General features: G+C 65.3%; 1 protein-coding gene across 2 annotated transcripts; it reads right to left on the bottom strand.

Annotated features, from left to right (window-relative positions):
* Positions 1-1,044: 1,044 nt before the first annotated feature.
* Positions 1,045-21,729, bottom strand: TSC22D3 (TSC22 domain family member 3). 2 transcript variants are annotated; one of them, XM_005527354.3, is made up of 3 exons: positions 21,382-21,729; positions 2,834-2,885; positions 1,045-2,291 (listed from the first exon to the last, which is right to left on the bottom strand). In XM_005527354.3, the coding sequence occupies exons 1-3, from the start codon at positions 21,702-21,704 to the stop codon at positions 2,046-2,048; spliced, it is 621 nt and encodes a 206-aa protein (XP_005527411.1). In that variant the 5' UTR covers positions 21,705-21,729; the 3' UTR covers positions 1,045-2,045. The 2 variants fall into 2 exon arrangements, with proteins under 2 accessions (XP_005527411.1, XP_005527412.1); XM_005527355.3 differs by lacking the exon at positions 21,382-21,729 and adding an exon at positions 3,135-3,320.
* Positions 21,730-22,165: the final 436 nt, after the last annotated feature.

Here is a 22,165-nt window from a genome sequence, read left to right as displayed (position 1 = left end):
AGCACTTGCAGGGCTGCCTGCACAAGGCTGCTGTGGGATCACCGTGTTGGGACAGACAGGACAGCGAGGAAAAAGCCACCCAATGTTTTCAAGCCCCTGTGGCCTGTGTTTTGCTGTTTACCCGGCGTTTCCAGGGTACCAACCACCCCCAGCTCTGCTGTGACTCACACAGGGCTGGGGTTGAGCCGCCCTCACCACAGCAGAGACATGAAACCGTGTGGAGCTGGGCTGCTGCAGCACAGCTGTGGCCACTGCCTGCTCCCCTGGCCCAAGGATGGCTCTGGCTGGCCCAGGAGTTCTGTCCCGATAGGAAACCCTGGGGGAGGAATACTGCACCTTGCTTCAAATGTCCTGCCAGCCTGGGGCTCTGCACAAACACCTCCAGGTTTAACCTGTATTAGCCATCAGCATTCCCAGGGATAGAGGAACTGGGGCTTTTTTGCCCTCCCTCACATACCCCCTGGGGTCGAATCAAAAGCTGGCTGTGCCCTAGGACAGGTTTGGGGCATTCCCCATCCCTGTCCAGCACTGTCCAATGCAGATGACCCATCCTTATTCTCATATTTTGAGATGGCCCAAAATGAAAAACAAATAAAAACAAACAAACAAAAAATATCAATGATGGCTGTAAGAACAAAACCACCAGAGGAAGAGCAGAGCTGAGGGTACATACAGCTCCACACCTGAGAAGAGCTGAGCTCTGAGAAGAGCTTCCTTTCTGCTCGTGCTGCCAAGTCTGCCCTGCACAGGTGTGACACAGGGGACAGAGACCTGCAGATTCACAGCACTTTTCCCTACCTCTTCCTTACCCCTGGGAAGAGGCTACCTGCTCATATCTCCAAAAACCCATCTTGGCTCAGCCAGGGCCATCTAGGGGGAACTATCCCCTCCTGCAAAGGTGGGGAACTGCCAGCTTTTCCCAGCTGGGAAACAGCACCAGCCCAGTATCCACACCAGTCCCGTTCCAACAATTCCCAGCCTCTTCCCCAGTGCCATCACTCTCCCCTCTCTTCCCAGCCACAGACACAGCTTGGAGTGCAGGTATATATAAAAAGTAGAGTTTATTGCCATTTCTATCTAGATTTACACAACAGTGTCACCACTTCTGACATCAAAAGCAATGTCCCGTCACATCCCAGGGAAAGGCCAGGGACAGAGGGGAGCCCAGGGGCACGGGCTGGCTCCTCCACCTCAGTGGGTTAGAGCACAGCCTGGCTTGTCGCTCTGCCCAGTGGTCAGTCCAGATCCTCCCAGCGCTGCTGCATGGTTCTGTCAGGTGGGATGCCAGAGAGGAGCGAGTCTGTCCCCTCTTTGGTGCCACTGGCAATAGCTGTGTGCCCGCTGACGGGCACTCACCATTCCAGCCTGCCTTCCGATGCCCCAGCTGTTCAGATGGGCACGGCTGAGCCAGAGCGGGCACCCCACGGCCTCGGAGGCACCTCTGGTGCGCGTGTTTGTACACAGATACGGCTACACAAGATGCCCAAACTAACAAAACAAGCTTTTTCTCCTTGTAATCCCCACACTGCTGTGCGTTCAGCCACGGTCTACGCTGCAGCTGCCACCCCCGGTGCTGCTCAGTCTGGCTCGGGTTCCAGCAGGCTCCTGGGTGGCTTGAGGGACACATCTGCTTCGCTCACTAAACATCGGTCTCCCTCCAATGTCGGAAAGAGACACCCCCCTGCAGAGCGCAACCACGGCCTGGGGCCTGGCGCGCGCTCCTTCCCACCGCCGGCTACCAGCACGGTGCCAAAGCCTGCCCAGCCCCGCTCCGCAGCCCGGGACGGCTTCCACAGATCTCCTCCTGGCACCTGCTGGGCAGTTGGGTGGGGAGGGGGGGTCAGCTGCCCCTGTCTTCCTTGAAGAAGAGCATCCTCATGAAGGAGACGGCCGCTGGCTCTGCGGGCTGGCCAGGGCTGCCCGAGGGGCGCGGCTCAGTGCCAGGGTCTGGCAGTCCTTCGTGTGAGATGAAGGCGGAAACGATTTTGCAGGAGATTAAGTAGAAAGAGTTCTGTGGCTCTGCCCACCCCGAGGACAGAGCCACCTTACACCGCAGAGCCCCCGGAGCGCTGAGCCGGGGCAGCCACCCCGGGGCTCTGCTCCTCAGGGCACAGCACCTCTGCTGGGAGCCGGGACTGGAACTTCTCCAGCTGCTCAGGGCTGGCCAGGGTCTTCAGGAGGCTGTTCTCACGCTCCAGCTGGGAGTTTTTCTCCAACAGTTCCTTGATTTGCTCTTTCAGGACCTCCACCTCCTCCCGCACAGCGTACATCAGATGGTTTTTCACAAGATCCTGCAAAATGCCATGGAAGAGACCGATCAATGGAGAGTAATGCCCTGAGGGTTGCTCCCTCCCATTCCCAAGTGCTGGGGAAAGTGCCAAATGCTGCAGAAGCTTTTCCCAAGGACTATCCCTCCCCACCCCAACTTTGGAACCCTGGCCCAGGGTTTGGTGCTTATCCAGCACAACTCCCTCAAGGGGCATCTCTCTGCATCCAGAAGCACTCTCCAGCCTCCTCCCCTGCCCCGGGATTTGTTGGGGCTGGAGTTCCTGAGCGCCCAGGGGACCCGGCTCGGGCAAGCCCAGAGCCCGAAAGTCCGGCTCCGTGTCCGCCCTCGTCCCCTGCGCACTGCGGAGGGGCTGGAGACAATGAGCCTTGCGGCGGTCGCAGACAAAGAGCGGCTCTGCCTGGCAGCGGGGTGGGGAGTGGGGACCCCCGCGGGTCGAGGGACCCCCGGCCCTGGGCAGAGCGGCCACCCGGGAGCGGGGAGCCCAGCCCCGGGCACAGCAGCCGCGGGTGACGGGGAAGGTGCGGGGCAGAGGGGGCAGCTCACCATCGCCTGCTCGATCTTGTTGTCGATGGCCACCACGCTGGCTCCGGAGGCGCTGGAAGAGAGCGGAAAGGCCGGGGGTCAGCTCCGAACGCCTCCCTTCCACAGGGGTCCGCGCAGCGACGCCTCCCCCCCAGTGCTCGGGGCGTGCCCCTCCCGAGGGAACCGATGGATTCAGGCACCGGTGGCGTTTGTGCTTCGCTCCCGGAGCAGCTTTTCCCCCGCACCTCAGCACCGGGGGTGCCCCTTCCCCCCGACCTCTGCGGCGAACGGCGGGGCCGCGGCGCACCGGGGCTGCCCCTACCTGTTATCGAGCTTCACGGAAACCACATCCCCCCCGAGCAGGGAGGAGAAGAAGGAGATGGAGAAGTTGTGGAGCTGGTAGACAGCCACCTCCATGGGGGACTGGTACATGCCGGTGCTCATGGCTGCGGGCGCAGGAACGCACACTCGCACAGACGGAGCGAAACGCACTGCGGGCCTCCCGCACCAACCCCGCTTTATATCGGCGGTGCCCGCCCTGCCGGGAGGGGCGAACGCGGCCGGGACCGCCCGCAGCGCCGCGCCGGGGGCTGCGCCCGTACCGCCTCCGGTACTCAGCCTGTGTACTGCCCCGGTACTGCCTCCGGTACTGCCCCGGCACTGCCCCGGCACTGCCCCGGTACCGCCTCCGGTACTGCCCCGGTACTGCCCCGGTACTGCCTCCGGTACTGCCCCGGCACTGCCCCGGCACTGCCCCGGTACTGCCCCGGTACCGCCTCCGGTACTGACCCGGCACTGCCCCGGCACTCGGCCCGTGTTCTGCCCCGGTACTGCTCCGGTACTGCCCCGGTACTCGGCCCGTGTTCTGCCCCCCTGTACAGCCCCTCCGCCCCTTCCAGCTGAAGCACAGCACGGCGCTGCCGAGCACAAGAACCCCGCTCTTCAGCACCGCGTCCCCCCCAGGCTGGACCCCCCTCCACAGCCCTCGTCTGCAGCCCCAGCGGAGCCAGCCCCGCTCAGCATCCCGTCCTGGGCACCCGGGGCGGGGGACACGCTCCTGCTGCGGGGCTGGGAGAAGGGCTGAGCCCAGGCTGCGTTTGGAGGTGCAGCCTGCCCGTCCTGCCAAGTGAGGCCCTAGGACTGTGCACAGGAGGAAGGAGGGAAAGGGGAACCACGGGCATTCCAAATAGACCCCCGGGTGAAAAACAGAAACGGGCTGCTAAAAACCGGGGTGCATAACAGAAACGAGGGTGCAAAACAAACAGAAACACGAGTGACAAACAACAGAAACGAGAGCGGAAAAACAACCCAGGCGTAAAAAAACAACTCCAGGAGGGGAAACTAAAACCTGCTCGCAGAGCAAACCCGGGGTGCAGAACCAACCCAGGGTACAGAACACGCCCCGAGGTTGCAGAACAACAACTGCGGAGTGCAGAACAAACCCGGGGTACAGAACAACACCCCTGGAGTGCAGAACAGCCCCCAAATACAGAACAAAGCAGAGGTACAAAACTCGGGATACAGAGCAAAACAACCCCAAGCTGCAGAACGAGAAATCTAGGGTGCAGAACAATGACCTTGTGGTGCAGAACAAATTTAGGGTACAGAACACGCCCAGGGTGCAGAACAACAACTGCGGGATGGCAGAGCAAATCTGGGGTCCAGAACAAACTCGGGGGCACTAAACACCACCACCCCGAGGCTCCAAGCGCTCCGGGGGTCCCGAACAAAGCGGGGTCCCGAACAAAGCGGGGTCCCGAACAAAGGGGGGGTCCCGAACAAAGGGGGGGTCCCGAACAAAGCGGGGTCCCGAACAAAGGGGGGGTCCCGAACAAAGCGGGGTCCCGAACAAAGCGGGGTTCCCGAACAAAGGGGGGGTTCCGAACAAAGCGGGGTCCCGAACAAAGGGGGGGTACCGAACAAAGCGGGGTCCCGAACAAAGCGGGGTCCCGAACAAAGGGGGGGTTCCGAACAAAGCGGGGTCCCGAACAAAGCGGGGTCCCGAACAAAGGGGGGGTTCCGAACAAAGCGGGGTCCCGAACAAAGGGGGGGTTCCGAACAAAGCGGGGTCCAGCGCCGCTCCCCGGGGCCGGGCGCGCCCCGCCAGCCGTTGCATAACCGCGCACGGCGCCGCCGCGCGGACACGGGCGGCACTGCGGGCCCCGCTCCACACACGGAGCGAGCGCGGGTGGAGGCTGCGGAGGCAGCGGAGGCTGTGGAGGGTGCGGAGGGTGCGGAGGCAGCGGAGGATGCGGAGGATGCGGAGGGTGCGGAGGGTGCGGAGGCAGCGGAGGCTGTGGAGGGTGCGGAGGGTGCGGAGGGTGCGGAGGCTGCGGAGGATGCGGAGGATGCGGAGGGTGCGGAGGCTGTGGAGGATGCGGAGGGTGTGGAGGGTGCGGAGGCAGCGGAGGGTGCGGAGGGTGCGGAGGGTGCGGAGGCTGCGGAGGATGCGGAGGGTGCGGAGGCTGCGGAGGCTGTGGAGGATGCGGAGGGTGCGGAGGCTGTGGAGGCCGTGGAGGCTGTGGAGGCTGTGGAGGCTACGGAGGCTGAGGAGGCTGTGGAGGCTGAGGAGGCTGTGGAGGCCGTGGAGGCCGTGGAGGCCGCGGAGGCCGTGGAGGCAGTGGAGGCTGAGGAGGCTGTGGAGGCCGTGGAGGCACTGGAGGCTGCGGAGGCCGTGGAGGCAGTAGAGGCCGTGGAGGCCGTGGAGGCAGTGGAGGCTGTGGAGGCAGTGGAGGCTGAGGAGGCTGTGGAGGCCGTGGAGGCCGTGGAGGCCGCGGAGGCCGTGGAGGCCGCGGAGGCCGTGGAGGCCGCGGAGGCCGTGGAGGCCGTGGAGGCCGCGGAGGCCGTGGAGGCAGTGGAGGCCGTGGAGGCCGTGGAGGCCGTGGAGGCCGTGGAGGCCGTGGAGGCCGCGGAGGCCGTGGAGGCCGTGGAGGCCGTGGAGGCAGTGGAGGCCGTGGAGGCCGTGGAGGCAGTGGAGGCCGTGGAGGCCGCGGAGGCCGCGGAGGCCGCGGAGGCCGTGGAGGCCGCGGAGGCCGTGGAGGCCGTGGAGGCAGTGGAGGCCGTGGAGGCCGCGGAGGCCGTGGAGGCCGTGGAGGCCGTGGAGGCCGTGGAGGCCGCGGAGGGCGGGGGGGCCGTGGGGGCCGTGGGGGGTACGGAGGCTGAGGAGGCTGTGGAGGCTGAGGAGGCTGTGGGGGCCACGGAGGCCGTGGTGGCCGTGGAGGCCGCGGAGGCCGTGGAGGCCGTGGAGGCCGTGGAGGCACTGGAGGCTGCGGAGGCCGTGGAGGCAGTGGAGGCCGTGGAGGCCGGGGAGGCAGTGGAGGCTGTGGAGGCAGTGGAGGCTGAGGAGGCTGTGGAGGCCGTGGAGGCCGCGGAGGCCGCGGAGGCCGTGGAGGCCGTGGAGGCCGTGGAGGCAGTGGAGGCTGTGGAGGCTACGGAGGCTGAGGAGGCCGTGGAGGCCGTGGAGGCCGTGGAGGCCGTGGAGGCCGCGGAGGCCGTGGAGGCCGGGGTGGCCGCGGAGGCCGTGGAGGCCGTGGAGGCCGTGGAGGCCGTGGAGGCCGTGGAGGCCGCGGAGGCCGTGGAGGCCGTGGAGGCCGTGGAGGCCGTGGAGGCCGCGGAGGCCGTGGAGGCCGTGGAGGCAGTGGAGGCCGTGGAGGCCGTGGAGGCCGTGGAGGCTACGGAGGCTGAGGAGGCTGTGGAGGCTGAGGAGGCTGTGGAGGCCACGGAGGCCGTGGAGGCCGTGGAGGCCGGGGAGGCCGCGGAGGCCGTGGAGGCCGTGGAGGCCGTGGAGGCAGTGGAGGCTGAGGAGGCTGTGGAGGCCGTGGAGGCACTGGAGGCTGCGGAGGCCGTGGAGGCCGTGGAGGCAGTGGAGGCTGTGGAGGCAGTGGAGGCTGAGGAGGCTGTGAAGGCCGTGGAGGCTGTGGAGGGGGTGGAGGCCATGGAGGCCGCGGAGGCCGCGGAGGCCGGGGGGGCCGTGGAGGCCGCGGAGGCCAGGGAGGCCGTGGAGGCAGTGGAGGCCGCGGAGGCCGTGGAGGCCGTGGAGGCCGTGGAGGCAGTGGAGGCTGAGGAGGCCGTGGAGGCCGTGGAGGCACTGGAGGCTGCGGAGGCCGTGGAGGCAGTAGAGGCCGTGGAGGCCGTGGAGGCAGTGGAGGCAGTGGAGGCTGTGGAGGCAGTGGAGGCTGAGGAGGCTGTGGAGGCCGTGGAGGCCGTGGAGGCCGTGGAGGCCGTGGAGGCCTGCAGAGGCCGCGGAGGCCATGGAGGCCGTGGAGGCCGTGGAGGCCGCGGAGGCCGTGGAGGCCGTGGAGGCAGTGGAGGCCGCGGGGGCCGTGGAGGCCGTGGAGGCCGTGGAGGGCGTGGAGGCCGCGGAGGCCGGGGAGGCCGTGGAGGCCGTGGAGGCCGCGGAGGCCGTGGAGGCCGTGGAGGCCGTGGAGGCCGTGGAGGCTACGGAGGCTGAGGAGGCTGTGGAGGCTGAGGAGGCTGTGGAGGCCACGGAGGCCGTGGAGGCCGTGGAGGCCGTGGAGGCCGCGGAGGCCGTGGAGGCCGTGGAGGCCGTGGAGGCAGTGGAGGCTGAGGAGGCTGTGGAGGCCGTGGAGGCACTGGAGGCTGCGGAGGCCGTGGAGGCCGTGGAGGCAGTGGAGGCTGTGGAGGCAGTGGAGGCTGAGGAGGCTGTGGAGGCCGTGGAGGCTGTGGAGGCCGTGGAGGCCGTGGAGGCCGCGGAGGCCGCGGAGGCCGTGGAGGCCGTGGAGGCCGCGGAGGCCGCGGAGGCCGTGGAGGCCGTGGAGGCCGTGGAGGCCGTGGAGGCCGTGGAGGCCGCGGAGGCCGTGGAGGCTGTGGAGGCTACGGAGGCTGAGGAGGCTGTGGAGGCTGCGGAGGCCACGGAGGCTGTGGAGGCCGTGGAGGCCGTGGAGGGTGCAGAGGGTGCGGAGGGTGTGGAGGCTGTGGAGGCTGTGGAGGCTGCGGAGGCTGTGGAGGGTGCGGATGGTGCGGAGGGTGCGGAGGCTGCAGAGGGTGTGGATGGTGTGGAGGCTGTGGAGGGTTCGGAGGGTCCAGATGGTGCGGAGGGTGTGGAGGCTCTGGAGGCTGTGGAGGCTGCGGAGGGTGCAGAGGGTGCAGAGGCTGCAGAGGCTGTGGAGGGTTCGGAGGGTGCAGAGGGTGTGGAGGGTGTGGAGGGTGTGGAGGGTGCGGAGGGTGCAGAGGCTGCGGAGGCTGTGGAGGGTGCAGAGGGTGCGGAGGCTGCAGAGGGTTCGGAGGGTTCGGAGGGTGCGGAGGCTGCGGAGGGTGCAGAGGGTGTGGAGGCTGCGGATGGTGCGGAGGCTCTGGAGGCTGTGGAGGGTGTGGAGGGTGCAGAGGGTGTGGAGGCTGCGGAGGGTGCAGAGGGTTTGGAGGGTGCGGAGGCTGTGGAGGGTGCGGAGGGTGCGGAGGCTGTGGAGGGTGCGGAGGGTGCGGAGGCTCTGGAGGCTGTGGAGGGTTCGGAGGGTGCAGAGGGTGCGGAAGCTGTGTAGGCTGTGGAGGGTTGGGAGGGTGCATAGGGTGGGGAGGCTGTGGAGGCTGTGGAGGGTGCAGAGGGTGCAGAGGGTGCAGAGGGTGTGGATGGTGCGGAGGCTGTGGAGGCTGTGGAGGGTGCAGAGGGTGCAGAGGGTGCGGAGGCTGCGGAGGGTGCAGGGGGTGTGGAGGCTGCGGTTGGCGCGGAGGCGGAGGAGGCGGTGGAGGGTGTGGAGGGTGCGGAGGGTGCGGAGGCTGTGGAGGGTTCGGAGGGTTTGGAGGGTGCGGAGGCTGTGGAGGGTGCGGAGGGTGCGGAGGCTGTGGAGGCTGTGGAGGGTTCGGAGGGTGCAGAGGGTGCGGAGGCTGTGGAGGCTGTGGAGGGTTCGGAGGGTGCAGAGGGTGCGGAGGCTGTGGAGGCTGTGGAGGGTGCAGAGGGTGCAGAGGGTGCAGAGGGTGTGGATGGTGCAGAGGCTGCGGAGGCTGTGGAGGGTGCAGAGGGTGCAGAGGGTGCGGAGGCTGCGGAGGGTGCAGAGGGTGTGGAGGCTGCGGATGGTGCGGAGGCTCTGGAGGCTGTGGAGGGTGTGGAGGGTGCAGAGGGTGTGGAGGCTGCGGAGGGTGCAGAGGGTGTGGAGGCTGCGGATGGTGCGGAGGCTCTGGAGGCTGTGGAGGGTGTGGAGGGTGCGGAGGGTGCGGAGGCTGTGGAGGGTCCGGAGGGTTTGGAGGGTGCGGAGGCTGTGGAGGGTGCGGAGGGTGCAGAGGGTGCAGAGGGTGCGGAGGCTGTGGAGGGTTCGGAGGGTGCAGAGGGTGCGGAGGCTGCGGAGGGTTCGGAGGGTGCAGAGGGTGCGGAGGCTGTGGAGGGTGCAGAGGGTGTGGATGGTGTGGAGGCTGTGGAGGGTTCGGAGGGTCCAGATGGTGCGGAGGGTGTGGAGGCTCTGGAGGCTGTGGAGGCTGCGGAGGCTGCGGAGGGTGCAGAGGGTGCAGAGGCTGCAGAGGCTGTGGAGGGTTCGGAGGGTGCAGAGGGTGTGGAGGGTGTGGAGGCTGTGGAGGGTGTGGAGGGTGCGGAGGGTGCAGAGGCTGCGGAGGCTGTGGAGGGTGCAGAGGGTGCGGAGGCTGCAGAGGGTTCGGAGGGTTCGGAGGGTGCGGAGGCTGCGGAGGGTGCAGAGGGTGTGGAGGCTGCGGATGGTGCGGAGGCTCTGGAGGCTGTGGAGGGTGTGGAGGGTGCGGAGGGTGCGGAGGCTGTGGAGGGTTCGGAGGGTTTGGAGGGTGCGGAGGCTGTGGAGGGTGCGGAGGGTGCAGAGGGTGCGGAGGCTGTGGAGGGTTCGGAGGGTTTGGAGGGTGCGGAGGCTGTGGAGGGTTCGGAGGGTGCAGAGGGTGCAGAGGGTGTGGAGGCTGTGGAGGGTGCAGAGGGTGCAGAGGGTGCAGAGGGTGTGGATGGTGCGGAGGCTGTGGAGGCTGTGGAAGGTGCGGAGGGTGCGGAGGCTGCGGAGGCTGCGGAGGGTGCGGAGGGTGCGGAGGCTGCGGAGGCTGCGGAGGCTGCGGAGGTGTTCCACAGCTCCGAGGGCTGGAAGCAGGGCCCCTAAAACGACGGCAGCATCCCAGGAGCCGGGGTGGCGCTGCCCAGCCGGTGCTGACCCCGCTGCCCCCGGCCGCCCACTTACCTCCGCCCTCTGGATCAACTTTGCTCAGTGGTTGCCTGCTGCCCCTGACCCCGGGGCTCATCCCCTGCTAGGCACGGCGAGGCTGATGCTGCACGGCACACCCCACACACGGCACAGTATCCACGAAAGAGTTAGTGCCGGCAGGGCACGCGCACCCCAGGGATGCTGCAAAGGACACTGAGCAGCAGTCCCGGTCCAGGGGGTACCAAATGTGCCTGGCCCTTGGCTGTTGGGAGAGGCCAAGGAACCCTGACTTGTGGGTGTGCTGCTGTGCCCCTTCCTTGAGTGGGGAGGAGGAGCAGAGTGGAATTTCCCCATCAAAATGGAAACTGAGGCACAGTGCAGCACAGCTTCTGCTGGGAGCAAGACCTAGCCAGGCAGCTCTCCACAATTATGCACATCCCCCTGTGTCAGCCCCACTCCAGCACATGCAAAGCTGCTGCACGGGGGCTGAGCAGGGTGCTGGCACTGCACAGAGTGGGCAGGCGTCTGTCCCCCAAGCCCCGAGGCTGGCCCGTGCTCCCCCCCGACCCACAGCAGGCCCTACTTACCAGTCCCTCCTTCTGAAGAGGCTCGGGGAGTACGGCGGCTGGAAGGCCATGCCACGCCGTGACCCCGCTCCAGCCCCTCTGCTCCCAGCAGCGATGCCGGCTCTGCCCGTGGCTGCGTCCCCCGGCTCGCAGTGACAGAGACAGCCTGGGTGCTGGCTGCATCCAGGGGCTCCAGCCACAGGGTAAACATGCTGGGAGATGACCTCAGCTGTACTCAATTGGCCCTTTCAAGACCAATGGCCAGTGTGCCATCCCGAGCTGTGCGGGTGCCCCCCTCCCTGGGGAGATGAAAGGCCTCTGTGTGCACTTGTCCCCAGAGTGGCTGGTGGTGGGCTTGGTGGCGGCCCCTGGGACACAGCTTTGTCCCCTTGCTGGGACAAGTCCAGACCACCCACACCAGGGGTCCCTTGGCTGAGTTTGCCACTGCAGCTCATGAAGCATGCTGGTTACGCTGTGAAGACAGGAGAGATGGGGAGAGCATTTTCTCCTATGGTTGTGCCACCTCCTGTCTTCTGCAGAGAGGTGACAGCAGCAGGGAGATGGGGTGGGAAGACCCCAGTCTGCCCCCAGCCCTGGCAGCTGTGCCTGTTTTCACACCTCCTGTGGCATGTCCCCCCCAGTGCTGGCTCAGCCTCCTTCCCAAAGGAAGCTCTCCATCATTAGTGGCAGGGACCAAGGCCTCCAGAACCGGCAAGCCAGGGCCTGGCTGGTGGTCCTTGTCTCACAGCTTGAGGTTCCTGGTCCCCACCTGGTACCTTTCTGATGCAGCATTCAGGCACCAAGGAAAAAACCCAAATACTTCTGCAGCTACTGGAGTGAAGCTGGAAAATGCTTCAGCTCTGCCACCTCCGGTATTTTTCCCATGGAGCTGGAACTATTGCAAAAATAAACTGGAGTAATTCACTGATTTCCCTGCAGTCCTCGTGGGTCTTTCCACCCAGCCCTGCCCACATCACCGCTTGGGGCATGGGCTCCTCACTCAGGCAGGGCAGGACGCTGTCAGCCTTCGAGAGGCCCCAGCAAGGGATGCTCTGCAGGGATGGAGAAGCAGAAGTTTCTTTCCTGGCGCTCAGTAAATGAGAGATTCCCTACGCAGCCGCTGGCCAGGGCAGGTGATGCCGGGCAGGGGGCTGCAGCCCCCTCGCAGCCCCCCAAGCTCGGCACACCTCGCAGCCCTGCAGGCGGCTCCTGGCAGCACCCGTGGGTGCACACGGCGCCCGCCCGCGCGCCCTGCACGCGCCTGCAGCCCACGGCCGCGTGTGCCGCACACGCGTGTGCACACTGGGGCCTCCTGCTCGCTCACGTGTGCCGGCACGCTCGGGCAGTACCCGGAGCCCACGATCTCGAGGGTCTTTTCCGACCCGAAGGCCCCCATGAGCCGCGCTCTGCGTCCCAAACAGACGCTGCTCCGCGCAGAGGCAGGAGCGCTGCCCTGGCTGACAGCGTGCGCTGCCCTGCCCGCACACCTGAGCCAGCAGCACGGCACAGGGCACTCTGTGAGCCCTGCAGAGCCCTCGGTGTCACCTGCAGAGCCCTCGGTGTCACCTGCAGAGCCCTCGGTGTCACCTGCAGCCCTGCTGGCACCCCCGCAGCTCTGCTGGATCCTGCTTCTTGCCAGCTCTCCCCAGGAGCCCCTCTGAGCTGCCCCAATGCCCCCACAGCAGCAGGGCCCTACATGGGGCTCCAGCTGCTCCCCAAGGTGTGGGGGGCCCTTTCCTACCATACCTGGCCTTGCCAGGCCGCTGGCAGCCGCCTCCTCTCCCACCACCCGTTCCTGCTCCTCCAAGCAGAGCAGGGTGGGCAGCACACCACCCTGCGCTTCCTCAAGAGCGGGGCACCACAGACTCTGCTACCCTCTGGCACTGAGCGCCTGGAGCAGGGTCCATGGTGTGATCTGCACCCCCAGACAGCAGCACAGCCGCTCCTGTCCACACACAGCGACAGGAGGCTCACCAGGCTGGGCCCGGCTCGTGCCTGTGGTTATTTTGGTAACAGTGACAGCAGCCGCAATACAGGGGAATTGTGACACTAATTGTTGTGCTCTCGGGGGGAAAAAAAAGCACCCGCGGTTGTCATCGAGCAGCGAGGAGAGGTGGTGACAGCAGCCGGTGATGATATCAGCCCAGCAGCGGCCCTGCAGGACACCCCAAAGCTGCCGGCAGCCCCTCAGCCCTCACACAGCCTGTGCCTCGGCCCAGAAGATGCCAGCCCCACTACTGGGTGACATTAGGTGACAACCCCCTCCTCAGCAATGGGACTTGGAGTTGTGCAGCAGCACAGGGCTCTGCCAGGCTGGAGCAAGGGGCAAGAGGGGATTATCGCTCGCTGCCTGCATCCCACACCTGCACAGCGCTGTGGCTCAGGGGCCCTCTCCCCACAGCCCCGGGGACAAGACGTGCCTTTGTACTGTGCCCTGTGTGCTGGAGCTGCTCCAGCACTGCGGTGCCACACACCAAAGGATGCTCCTGTCCCGGTAGCGGCCGATGGAGCCGGTGGAGGGGTGCTCAGGGCTTCAGGAGCAGCCCTGGCTCCCCAGACTTGGCTCTCCCCCTACTCCAGCCTGTGCTCATGGCTCCGTGGCAGTTTTCCTGGCTTGCTCTCTCCCAAGGACTCAGCTCAATGGGAGGAAGGCCCTTCAGAGGGTCTGAGGCGTGGGAAATGTTTATAGCCTGGCCCCAGAGACACTGGAGAGCAAACTGGGAAAGGCGCAGAGCCAAGGCTGCCCAGGCTGCTCTGCAGAGCCAGATCTCCTGCTCCAAGGGTCAGAGCAGAGTGGGAGAGGAAAAGCTACTGCTTGCAAACACACAGCTAAGAAAACTCTGCCTGTCACAGCCCAAAATCCTGCAACTGTGGTGGTATAAGCCAAGGGACTGGGAATGCCAGCACTGGGCATGCCCTGCAGCGGCAGAGGGAAGTGTGTGGCTGGGGACACGGGTGATAGCTGGGGCCTGTGGGAGCCTGTGGCAGGAAGGGCTGGGTGTGGGACAGGGCTGAGGAGCTCCAGGTCTTGTCCAGCAGCTCTATCCTGGTTCTGGGAAAGGAGAGGTAACACTGGGGGCTGTCCCCAGGCAAACAGGCAGCTGAGTCATCTGCCATGCCAATCCCAGGGTCCCGAACAGCAGCTGCCTGCCCTATGGCACCGCCGTGGGGCCCTTGTGCCCATCCCCAGGGCTGTGGGCCGAGCACTGCCAGAGCACACCAGCTATCCAGATCTTGGTTTCCTCCTCGTGGAGATCCCCTGGCTGAGCTGCTCCCTGAGGCCTGGCACTACCCCCAGCTCGGCTGCTGCCTTCCAGGACGCGTGGGACGTGCAGAAGCCCCATGGAACCAGGAGCTCTGTGACAGGGGGACCCAGGTCATGACCATCAGAGCCTTGGAGGGGTCATAAATCCTCCAACCCAGGGCACGTGCTGCTCCAGAACAGCGAGAAACCACTCCCGGGCACACCTGGACGTGCCTGGGTAGGGATGCACCCCCTGCCTGCAGAGCTGATGCTGCTGGCCTTGCTTGGTCCCAGTCCCCAGCCAGGGGACACCAGAGTCATGTGTGGCCCACACAGAAGTGGTGGCCCCTGCCACGCTGGGGAAGCCCAGGGACGGTTTCAGGGAGGGAAGGCCTGAGGGGAACCTTCCCTTGGCAAGGCTGACAGGGAACATGTCCTCCTTCCCTTCATGCCCAGTGGAGACAGAGTGGGCTCTGTGGCCACGGGCAGGGGACACAGGTGACCCACTCCACCAGGCAGCAGGCATGAAGGCAGGGATTGTGGTGCGGAGACTCCTCCAACCTGTCAGGCTGTGGGGTGGTGGAGGGAGCCCTGGTAGGCTCCTGTGTCCAGCTGTGGGGCCGACTGCTTCCTCCGATAAAGGTACTTGGCTGTACTCCCAGTTCTGGTTTTTTCTAGCATGCGAGTGCACACCCTGGAGCCAGCCTGCTGAGAGCTGCAATTTTTCTTTAACTGTCACCAGACCCTCTTCTTCCTCCCGTGCCCCAGCAGCAGCAGTGTGAGGAGGGGAGGTCAGAGAGGACCCAGTTCTGGACAAGCCCTTCCCACCGTGTCGGAAGCCCCCAGAGTCACGGCTTCCCCAGGCATGCTGGCATAGGAGGGGAAGAGGGAAAAAAGCTCAATGGAGAGCTACCAGCCCTGGATCAGGTGGCCAAACGTCCCACCTTGCCCGTGTTTGTCAACACCAGCCCCATGCTGCTGCCAGCCCATTGTGGGAGCCCCAGTGGGTGCCCTGCCAGGGGCTGTGGGGCACTCTTGCCCCTCACTGCTCCCCACAAAGGGTCCCACAGCTGCCAAACACTGAGGTGAGAGTGCCAGCCATGGCACAGCCCAGTGAAAACCCTGCAGCTTTCTCTGAGCTTTGTGCCTGGCTGTTGAGGCAGTGCAGCTGACCCCCACCATGCTACCTGCTCCCATGGAGCAGGAATGCCCAGCTCCAGGGAGGATGGCAGGCTGAACCCTTGGCTGAGCTTTAATCCACAAATCTGTCTGCAGAGCAGAGTGTTTCACACCCACAGGCCGTGGCTGGAGTCCTGTCACTGAACTGGGTGTTATCACGTCCTGGTTACCCGTGCCCTGCCCTGGCGCTCCTGCCAGCCATGGCTCTGAACTCCAGAGCTCTCCTTGCTCCTTGCCTGACCGTGTTATCCTGCACAGCCTCAGCTGCATCAGCCCCAGATCCCGGCTGCCTTTTTCTGGTCCGTTTTTGGGGGAGTGGGGATAGGGCAGAGGTGGTGGCAACACTGAAGGGACCTCCGGCAGCACGAGGGCTACGAGGTGCCCTTGAGCCCGCGGGGGGCTGCCAGCCTGGCTCCTGCCTCCCCAGCCCCAGAGAGGAACCCCAAAGGAGGGCCTCTGGCATCCTCCAAAAACAATCCCAGGCCCCTTTTCAGGCAGGAGCAGGAGCTCTGGAGCCCTGCTGGGCGCTGGCAGCTGCTGCCCTGCGGCGTGCGGGAGTGCCCGCTCGCTAATTGGGAGGCAGCTCGTTATGTAATGAGGACGGAGGCAGGGGAGCTGTGAGAGCTGTGCAGCGCACCCCACGCTACCCAAATCTGCTCTTCCAGCCCAGAATAAGCCCTGTTTCTGGGAGCCCTCAAACCTTTCACTGGCCCCTTCCACAGGTGCTGCAGCCTGCTGCTCTCCTGCCTGGCCCAGCACCTGGGGGGAGCCCCAGCAGAGCCCAGCACAGCCCCAGCAGAGCCCAGTACAGCCCCAGTACAGCCCCAGTACAGCCCCAGTACAGCCCCAGCACAGCCCCAGTACAGCCCCAGTACAGCCCCAGTACAGCCCCAGCACAGCCCCAGTACAGCCCCAGCACAGCCCCAGTACAGCCCCAGTACAGCCCCAGTACAGCCCCAGTACAGCCCCAGCAGAGCCCAGTACAGCCCCAGTACAGCCCCAGTACAGCCCCAGTACAGCCCCAGTACAGCCCCAGTACAGCCCCAGTACAGCCCCAGCAGAGCCCAGTACAGCCCCAGCACAGCCCCAGTACAGCCCCAGTACAGCCCCAGTACAGCCCCAGCACAGCCCCAGTACAGCCCCACAACATCCGAGGGACAGCCGGAGCCGGTGGGGCTGTGAGAGCCGAGCCGCTCGGGGCTGGAGGAGCAGAGCTCGGCTGGCATGAGCCAGCACCCGCAGCAGGTCAGGCAAGGACACGCAGGGCGGCACAGCTTCAGCTGAGGTGGTTATTAATACCACACTTGGCCTTTGCAAGGAATCCCGGGCATTTCAAATCAGGGACCTTCGCCGAAACCCTGCCGTCACTGACATTTCAGAACAATAACAACGTGAAAGACAATCGGTTGCTGGCAGGATGTATACCTGTGCTGCTGCCGAGGCTCTCTGCGTGCCCGAGCTCAGCAGCCAGCCCTCACCTTGCTTGTGCCAAACCCTGGGGACGAGCTGAGACCATGCCCTGCCTCCAAACCACCCGGAGCAGTCCTGCTCCTTTTCACAGGCATATCACTGTGATGGCCTCACTTAGGGACATGGAAATGTCTTGTCCTTCCCCGTGGTATCTGCCACCTTCTGCCAGTCTGGACAGGGCTGCCATCCTCAGGGAATTGCAGGTGGGGGTGGCAAGGACTGGATCCCACCCTGATCCTGGAGTCTGAGGGCCCAGAGTTTCTCCTCTGCCACCAGAGTTGCTCTGCAGCAAAAGCCCCCTCAAACAGATATATATATTTATATATATAACTCAGCACACAGACAGAGGATGATCTCCTGTTCCAAAGCCAGCCATGTGCAGCACCTGGATAAATATAACTCAGAGCTCATTTGCAAAGCATTGGGATGGGTTGTAGCCTCTCTTGCCTCTCCAGCCATCTTCTCCCAACACTCATCCTGGGGTAAAACTGCAGGTGATGATCTCAGAAATCTTTTCCAACCTAATGGGTTCTGTGATTCTCTGCCCTCTGCCAAGAGGGTCTTGGTCCTTCCCAAGGGCAGGATCCACCTGGAGCCTCACTGGCCTTGGCAGTGCACAAAAAGTGCACAGACCCATGCACGGTCACATCCCCTGGGCACACACACAGCTGCCAGGCTCTGACAACATTTATCCCAAGCCTTTCCAAGCCCTTTGATCCTTTGCAGGTCCCGGAGCTCCCTCAAAGTACAAAGGCAGCTTTAACCCTCTTTGTGGTGGGCAGTGGCCAAGGAGGTGGTGTTGGGTCCCAGCAGAGACCATCCAGGATCAGGCCATGTCTCACTGGGAAGGGACAATGCGCTGGGATCAGGGCAGACCCCTGCAGCCTCCTTCAGCTCCAACATCTTCTTCATCTTTACACTTCAAAGCCAGAAAACATCCTGGCCAGCCTTTCCCCCATAGGGCCATGCTGTCACCCCTGCCTGACCTTGGGACACCTACTTCTGCTTGTGCAGAGCCAAGCGCCTGCCCTAGCAGATGGGCAGTGCTGGAGAATCCCCAGAGAACCAAGATGACAGGCTCCTGAGAAGCTGACGTTGGCATCACCGGACTGGCTCAGCTGTGCCAGCCCCCTTGGCCACAGCCTTGTGGTCAGGGGCAAATGGTTCCCTCCCAAGGGGCTGGAGGGGCTGAGCAGGACCCTCCTGTGCTTCAAAGAACGTTGGGAATGTCCTTCTGGAGGGAGCTGGGTCTTGCAGGGGCAGGCATGGTGTGGCCCATGCTGCTGCCAGCCCTGCCGAGCCATGCCAACCCAGTGTGCTGTGGCAGAGCCCCTGTGAGCCTGGGCTGCTGGGACACGGGGCCCAAGTCTGCTGGGCCAGGGGGTGGGGGTGCCAAGGTGTTGGGATGCCTGTGATGGAGACCCCAGCAGGCTGAGCCTGCCTGACATCTTCCCGAAGGTGGGAGGATTTGGGTACGCCAAGGTCAGCCCCTCCCAGCGGTACAAAGCCACTCCTGCCACAGAAACAAAATCTCCCCAGCACCTCGGTGGTGTGCAGGGCTTGCAACCAACACTGCAGACCACAGGCTGGGCCATGTGCAGCTCTGTCTTGTGGGAGCAAAGCAAAGAAAGCCCTGGTGCATGGTTCTGGAGGGCAGGGGGGCCCTCCTGTCCCCCTCCATGGCAGAGCTGTCCCAGGGCCAGAAGGAGAGTAGGACAACTCAGTCTCACACCCACACCTCTCTCATGCTCGCTCGTGGCCCCTCTCCCCATCAATGTGTTCTTGTTGCTCCAGCCCACTCGACCAGCTGGAATGCTCGCCCTGGCCCTGCCACCCCGGCATGCCCTTTATGCCCTGGCTCCTCTCCTCCTGCATTGCTGCTGCAAAGTGACACCCGACAGACGGGAACAAGTGGTGTTGTGACACAAATGCCACCCTGGTACTGCTGCCCTGGCAGCTCCTGCTTGCTGACCTGACCTTACAGAGGGAAAGGCACTGCTGCCCTGCTTTGCCCGAATTCATGCTTTCCCCAGCCGCTCACACGGAGCTTCCCTGCCCCCCTGTGACTCCCGTGGCTTGCCCAGGCCTGGAAGAAAGTGGTCCTTGGCTCCTTTCGTGGCCTAGACCAAAGGATGGGTCACTGCCCACCCTGTTGGATGGAGCAGCAGGACTGGCAGTGCCTGTAGCCGATCTGGCAATGCAGAGCCCGGAGCAGGATTGGCAGAGGTTCCCAGGTGTTGCCCAGGAGAGGCTGGGCAGGAGCACTGGTGTGGCTGGCTGATGTGGGCAAGCAGGCTGGTGTGTGCCTCCTCTCCCCACGCAGTGCCAGGCAGGTCCCGCCTGGATCACGGGCTGGCACAAGTGCTGCCACCCTGCAGATCTCCTCCCACACCACTGGCTCCCCCCAGCTCATCCCCCAGCAGAGGGATGGCAAAGACCTTTCTGCTCACTTCTTTGGCACCTGCGGGGAGAAGGTGTGCACAGCCAGGATGGGGGCAGCTGTCCTCCCTACACCTGGTGCTTCCACGTGGGATTGGTGCCTTGGCCCTGCTGAGACCTCCTTGGAAAGCAGTTTGTGATGCTGTGTGTGAGGACATGCACAGGATCCTGTGTACTCCTAGGACAGCAGGGCTTTCTGCAGGAGCATGAGGCAACTGGTCCAGAGCGTGTGTTCCTTGTGCATCCCTAACAACATCCCCGCTGTGAGCAAAGGGTGTGGAGAGCCTGGCAGGGACCACACAGCCAGAGAGGCCCCCCAGAGACAGGCTGGACATGCTGAAATGTGTGCTGGTTGAGAAGCACTCATCTGACCCTGAGCTGTCTCCAGCCAGCCTCAGAGCCAGACTCAACTCTGGGTTTAGCATCTTGGGGATCCCGTGCTGTCCTGGATGTCAGCCGCACCTGAGGATGTATATCCACACAACCTTCCCCTCCTCCTGTGTTGCTGTAGGAACACAGCAGCCAAAACAATGGGCACCAAATGGTTTGGGTTCCCAGGTGCCAGCAGCAGGGTGCCCTTATCAGGCATGTTATCGGGGTGCTCCTCTGGCACCCACAATCCTCCTCTGTGTATGCTATCTCCTCTTGGATGTGTTGGCTCATTCCCCAGAAGGAGAAAGTTCAGGCTGCAGCAAAACAACTGCAAACACAGGTGTGGGCACACCTGGCTCCAGTGCCTGGGGCCGTGCACCCCCATGCTGTGTCACCTAGGGGTGACGGGGGATCACCCAGGCAGCCCCCAGACCAAGGTGCCTGGACACTGGGTGTGACAGAGGGACAAAGCTTTGCACCACACCAGAGCACGGCCTGTCACAAACACAATGTGCGGAGCCTCTTGGGACACCACAGGGCATGGAAGACAGGCAGCAAGGAACGCAAGGAACACTGACAGGGAGAAATCCTTGCCCCCTGGCATCTCTGCTCACTCCCTACCTCACCAGAAGCACCACAGGTCCTGCTCCAGCAGGGGTGAGCTCGAAAGCAGCCCGCTGTGCCCGTGTCAGTGGCCTCTGGCCCACAGGCACTGTCACCGACTGCCCCAGCGAGCAGCCCAGGTGCTTGGCCCTGACCCCAGCCCTGGCAGCCCGTGTTGGGGACAGCGTCTCGCTTCCCCCTTCACCCGCAGTGCTGCAGCCTCCCCGGGAGGAGGGGAACCTCTCGCTCCTGTTCCTTCTCAGCCGGGCAGGTTCACTGCTCCCCGTTCGGGCCAGGTACGGGCGCCTTGGCGGCTGTCCCAGCTCCTCCCTGCCCACCTGAGCGGCAGCTCGGCGTTATGTAAGCGCAGGAAGAGCGGCTCCCTCCCAGCGCAGCCTCCCGGCGTCAGACGCTGCTGGCGAGGGGGCGGCTCTCCCGCGTGGGGCAGCCACGTGTGAGCCCACCCGGCCCCAGCGCCCACGGCACCTGCGGAGGGCACGGCCAGGGGGCTCTGAACGCCAGCCCCACAGCCGCTGCCTGCCGGGCATCTGCCCCCGATGGGCCACAGGTCCCCTCCGGCCGCTGCGTGCGTCCCACCCGGCGGCCTCGGGCACCTGCGGCACTACTGGCCCAGCTCGGCTCTCCCAGACCGATCTGGGAGACCCAGACCTGCTAGCCCCCGTACAAGCTGCTCCCCCACAGGGTGTCACCGGCTCCCTCTGTCACCAGAGCCAGCCCCACACAGCGCCAGTGCAGGACCTGAGACAGCTCTGTCCACTGCTCGCCTCTGGGGCTCACCTGGTCAGGGCTGGGGAGCCTGCACAGCGGTAGCCCCTGGCACCTCCTGTGCAGGCTCCTCTGTCCTCACTGCTGGAGGAGGGAGCAGGGCAGAGCCCGCGGTCCTGCCTCCCCAGTCGGCCGGGGAAGGGATGGGAGCAGCCCCCAGGACGCTCGGCTGTGGGGGCACAGGGAGCCTGCCCAGAGCGGCTCGGGCAGGGCAGAGCCACTTCCCAGGGACCGCTCCGGGCCAAGCCTGTGTCCACTCCGGGAGGGCCTGGGGGGCTGCAGAAAGGGCAGGAGCTGGCACTGGGACTCTCGGGCTCCCTACCCATGCTCTTAAATGACGTTCAAGATGGCTTTCGAGGCAGCACAGCTGCTTCCCAAGGAACCTGCTGCGCTCTCCACGCAGGATGGGGCCGATGCCCGTCCGTCGCTGGACACTATCCATGCCCCTGCGGGCACTGTCTGTGTGGACAGAGGTAGCCACGGAGATGAGCACAGGGTCCAGCGGCCAAGACACACAGCTGGGGGCTGTTGTCACTGCCCGGCAGACACAGGGCACCGCGAGACGGGCACGGCGGACATGGCGGAGCAGAGCCACCGGGACCCGCACCCAGGGATGGGCTGGCACCACGTACGGACTCCGTGCCAGACGCGGCCTCTCCCCACCCAGATCCCACCGCCGCTGACACCCCACAGCCCCGAGGTCACACAAGTTCTCCTCTCTTGCCAGCCCCACATCGCTGCCAGCTCCGAGTCCGCTGTCCCGGGGCACCCGGCCCCGGCAGCTCGCAGGCTCCCGGCGGTGACACCCACCTGTGGAAGAGGAGGAGGATGGAGAGCAGGGTCTGGTCGATGTTCCTGTTGCAGATGCCCTGATTGAAGAGGTAGCAGGGGTCCCGCACGACGGGCTCCAGCGAGTCCTGGCGCATGATGGAGCTCAGCTTGTCGGTGTTGAGGTTCTGTCGGACCAGCTGCTCCCGCAGCTGCCGGAAGCTGCTCACGGTGGGGCTGCCCGGGTTGTTGTTCTCGCCCCCGGCCCCCTCCTCCAGCCCGCTCCGGTTGGCCAGGTCCAGGCAGCAGCTGCAGCAGTCCAGCCCCACGGGCGACCGGCACTCCTCCGCGGGCGACGAGGACATCCCGGGGGTCCCCGCGGCCGGCCCCGGCGGCGGCGCCGGGGCCGCCCCCGGGGCCGCGGAGGGCGAGCGGCTGCAGGACGCGCCCGGTGCCGAGCGCCGCGAGCGGCCCCCGCCCGCCCCGCTCCCGTTCCCGTTCCGCCAGCCCCGCTCCCGTTCAGCCCGCCCCGGCCCGGCCCCGGTCCCGGCCCCGCTCTGCCCCAGCCCCGCCCCGGCTCCGCCCCGGCCCCGTTCCGCCCCAGCCCCGCGCATCCTGCCTCCGCTCCGCTCCTCTCCTCCCCGCTCCGCCCCAGCCCGACCCCTCTCCTCGCCGCTCCCCCACCCCGCTCCGCCGTTCCCCGGCAGCGCGCCCACACCGCGCTTGGGTCCGGGAGAAGTTGGCGAATTGTAACGTGGAGTGACAAAGGGCCACGGTGCCTCCTTCCCGGTGGGGACCCTCGCCCCGCCCTGTGCTTTCCGGGGGT

Source organism: Pseudopodoces humilis, chromosome 15, assembly GCF_049639895.1.
Source record: "Pseudopodoces humilis isolate 2021_Gansu_Grassland_sample_001 chromosome 15, ASM4963989v1, whole genome shotgun sequence".
Taxonomy (NCBI): domain Eukaryota; kingdom Metazoa; phylum Chordata; class Aves; order Passeriformes; family Paridae; genus Pseudopodoces; species Pseudopodoces humilis.
Note: the sequence above shows the minus strand (reverse complement) of the source record. Positions and strands in the feature narration are given on the sequence as shown.

Bases quoted from the DNA above. Each gene is read 5' to 3' on its own strand.
- TSC22D3 (XM_005527354.3), bottom strand. From the start codon at position 21,704: ATGTCCTCGTCGCCCGCGGAGGAGTGCCGGTCGCCCGTGGGGCTGGAC. The intron at 2,886-21,381 runs GTGGGTGTCACC...GCTCTCTTCCAG, and splicing joins ATCCTCCTCCTCTTCCACAG to CGCCTCCGGAGCCAGCGTGG. The intron at 2,292-2,833 runs GTGAGCTGCCCC...GGCATTTTGCAG, and splicing joins ACAAGATCGAGCAGGCGATG to GATCTTGTGAAAAACCATCT.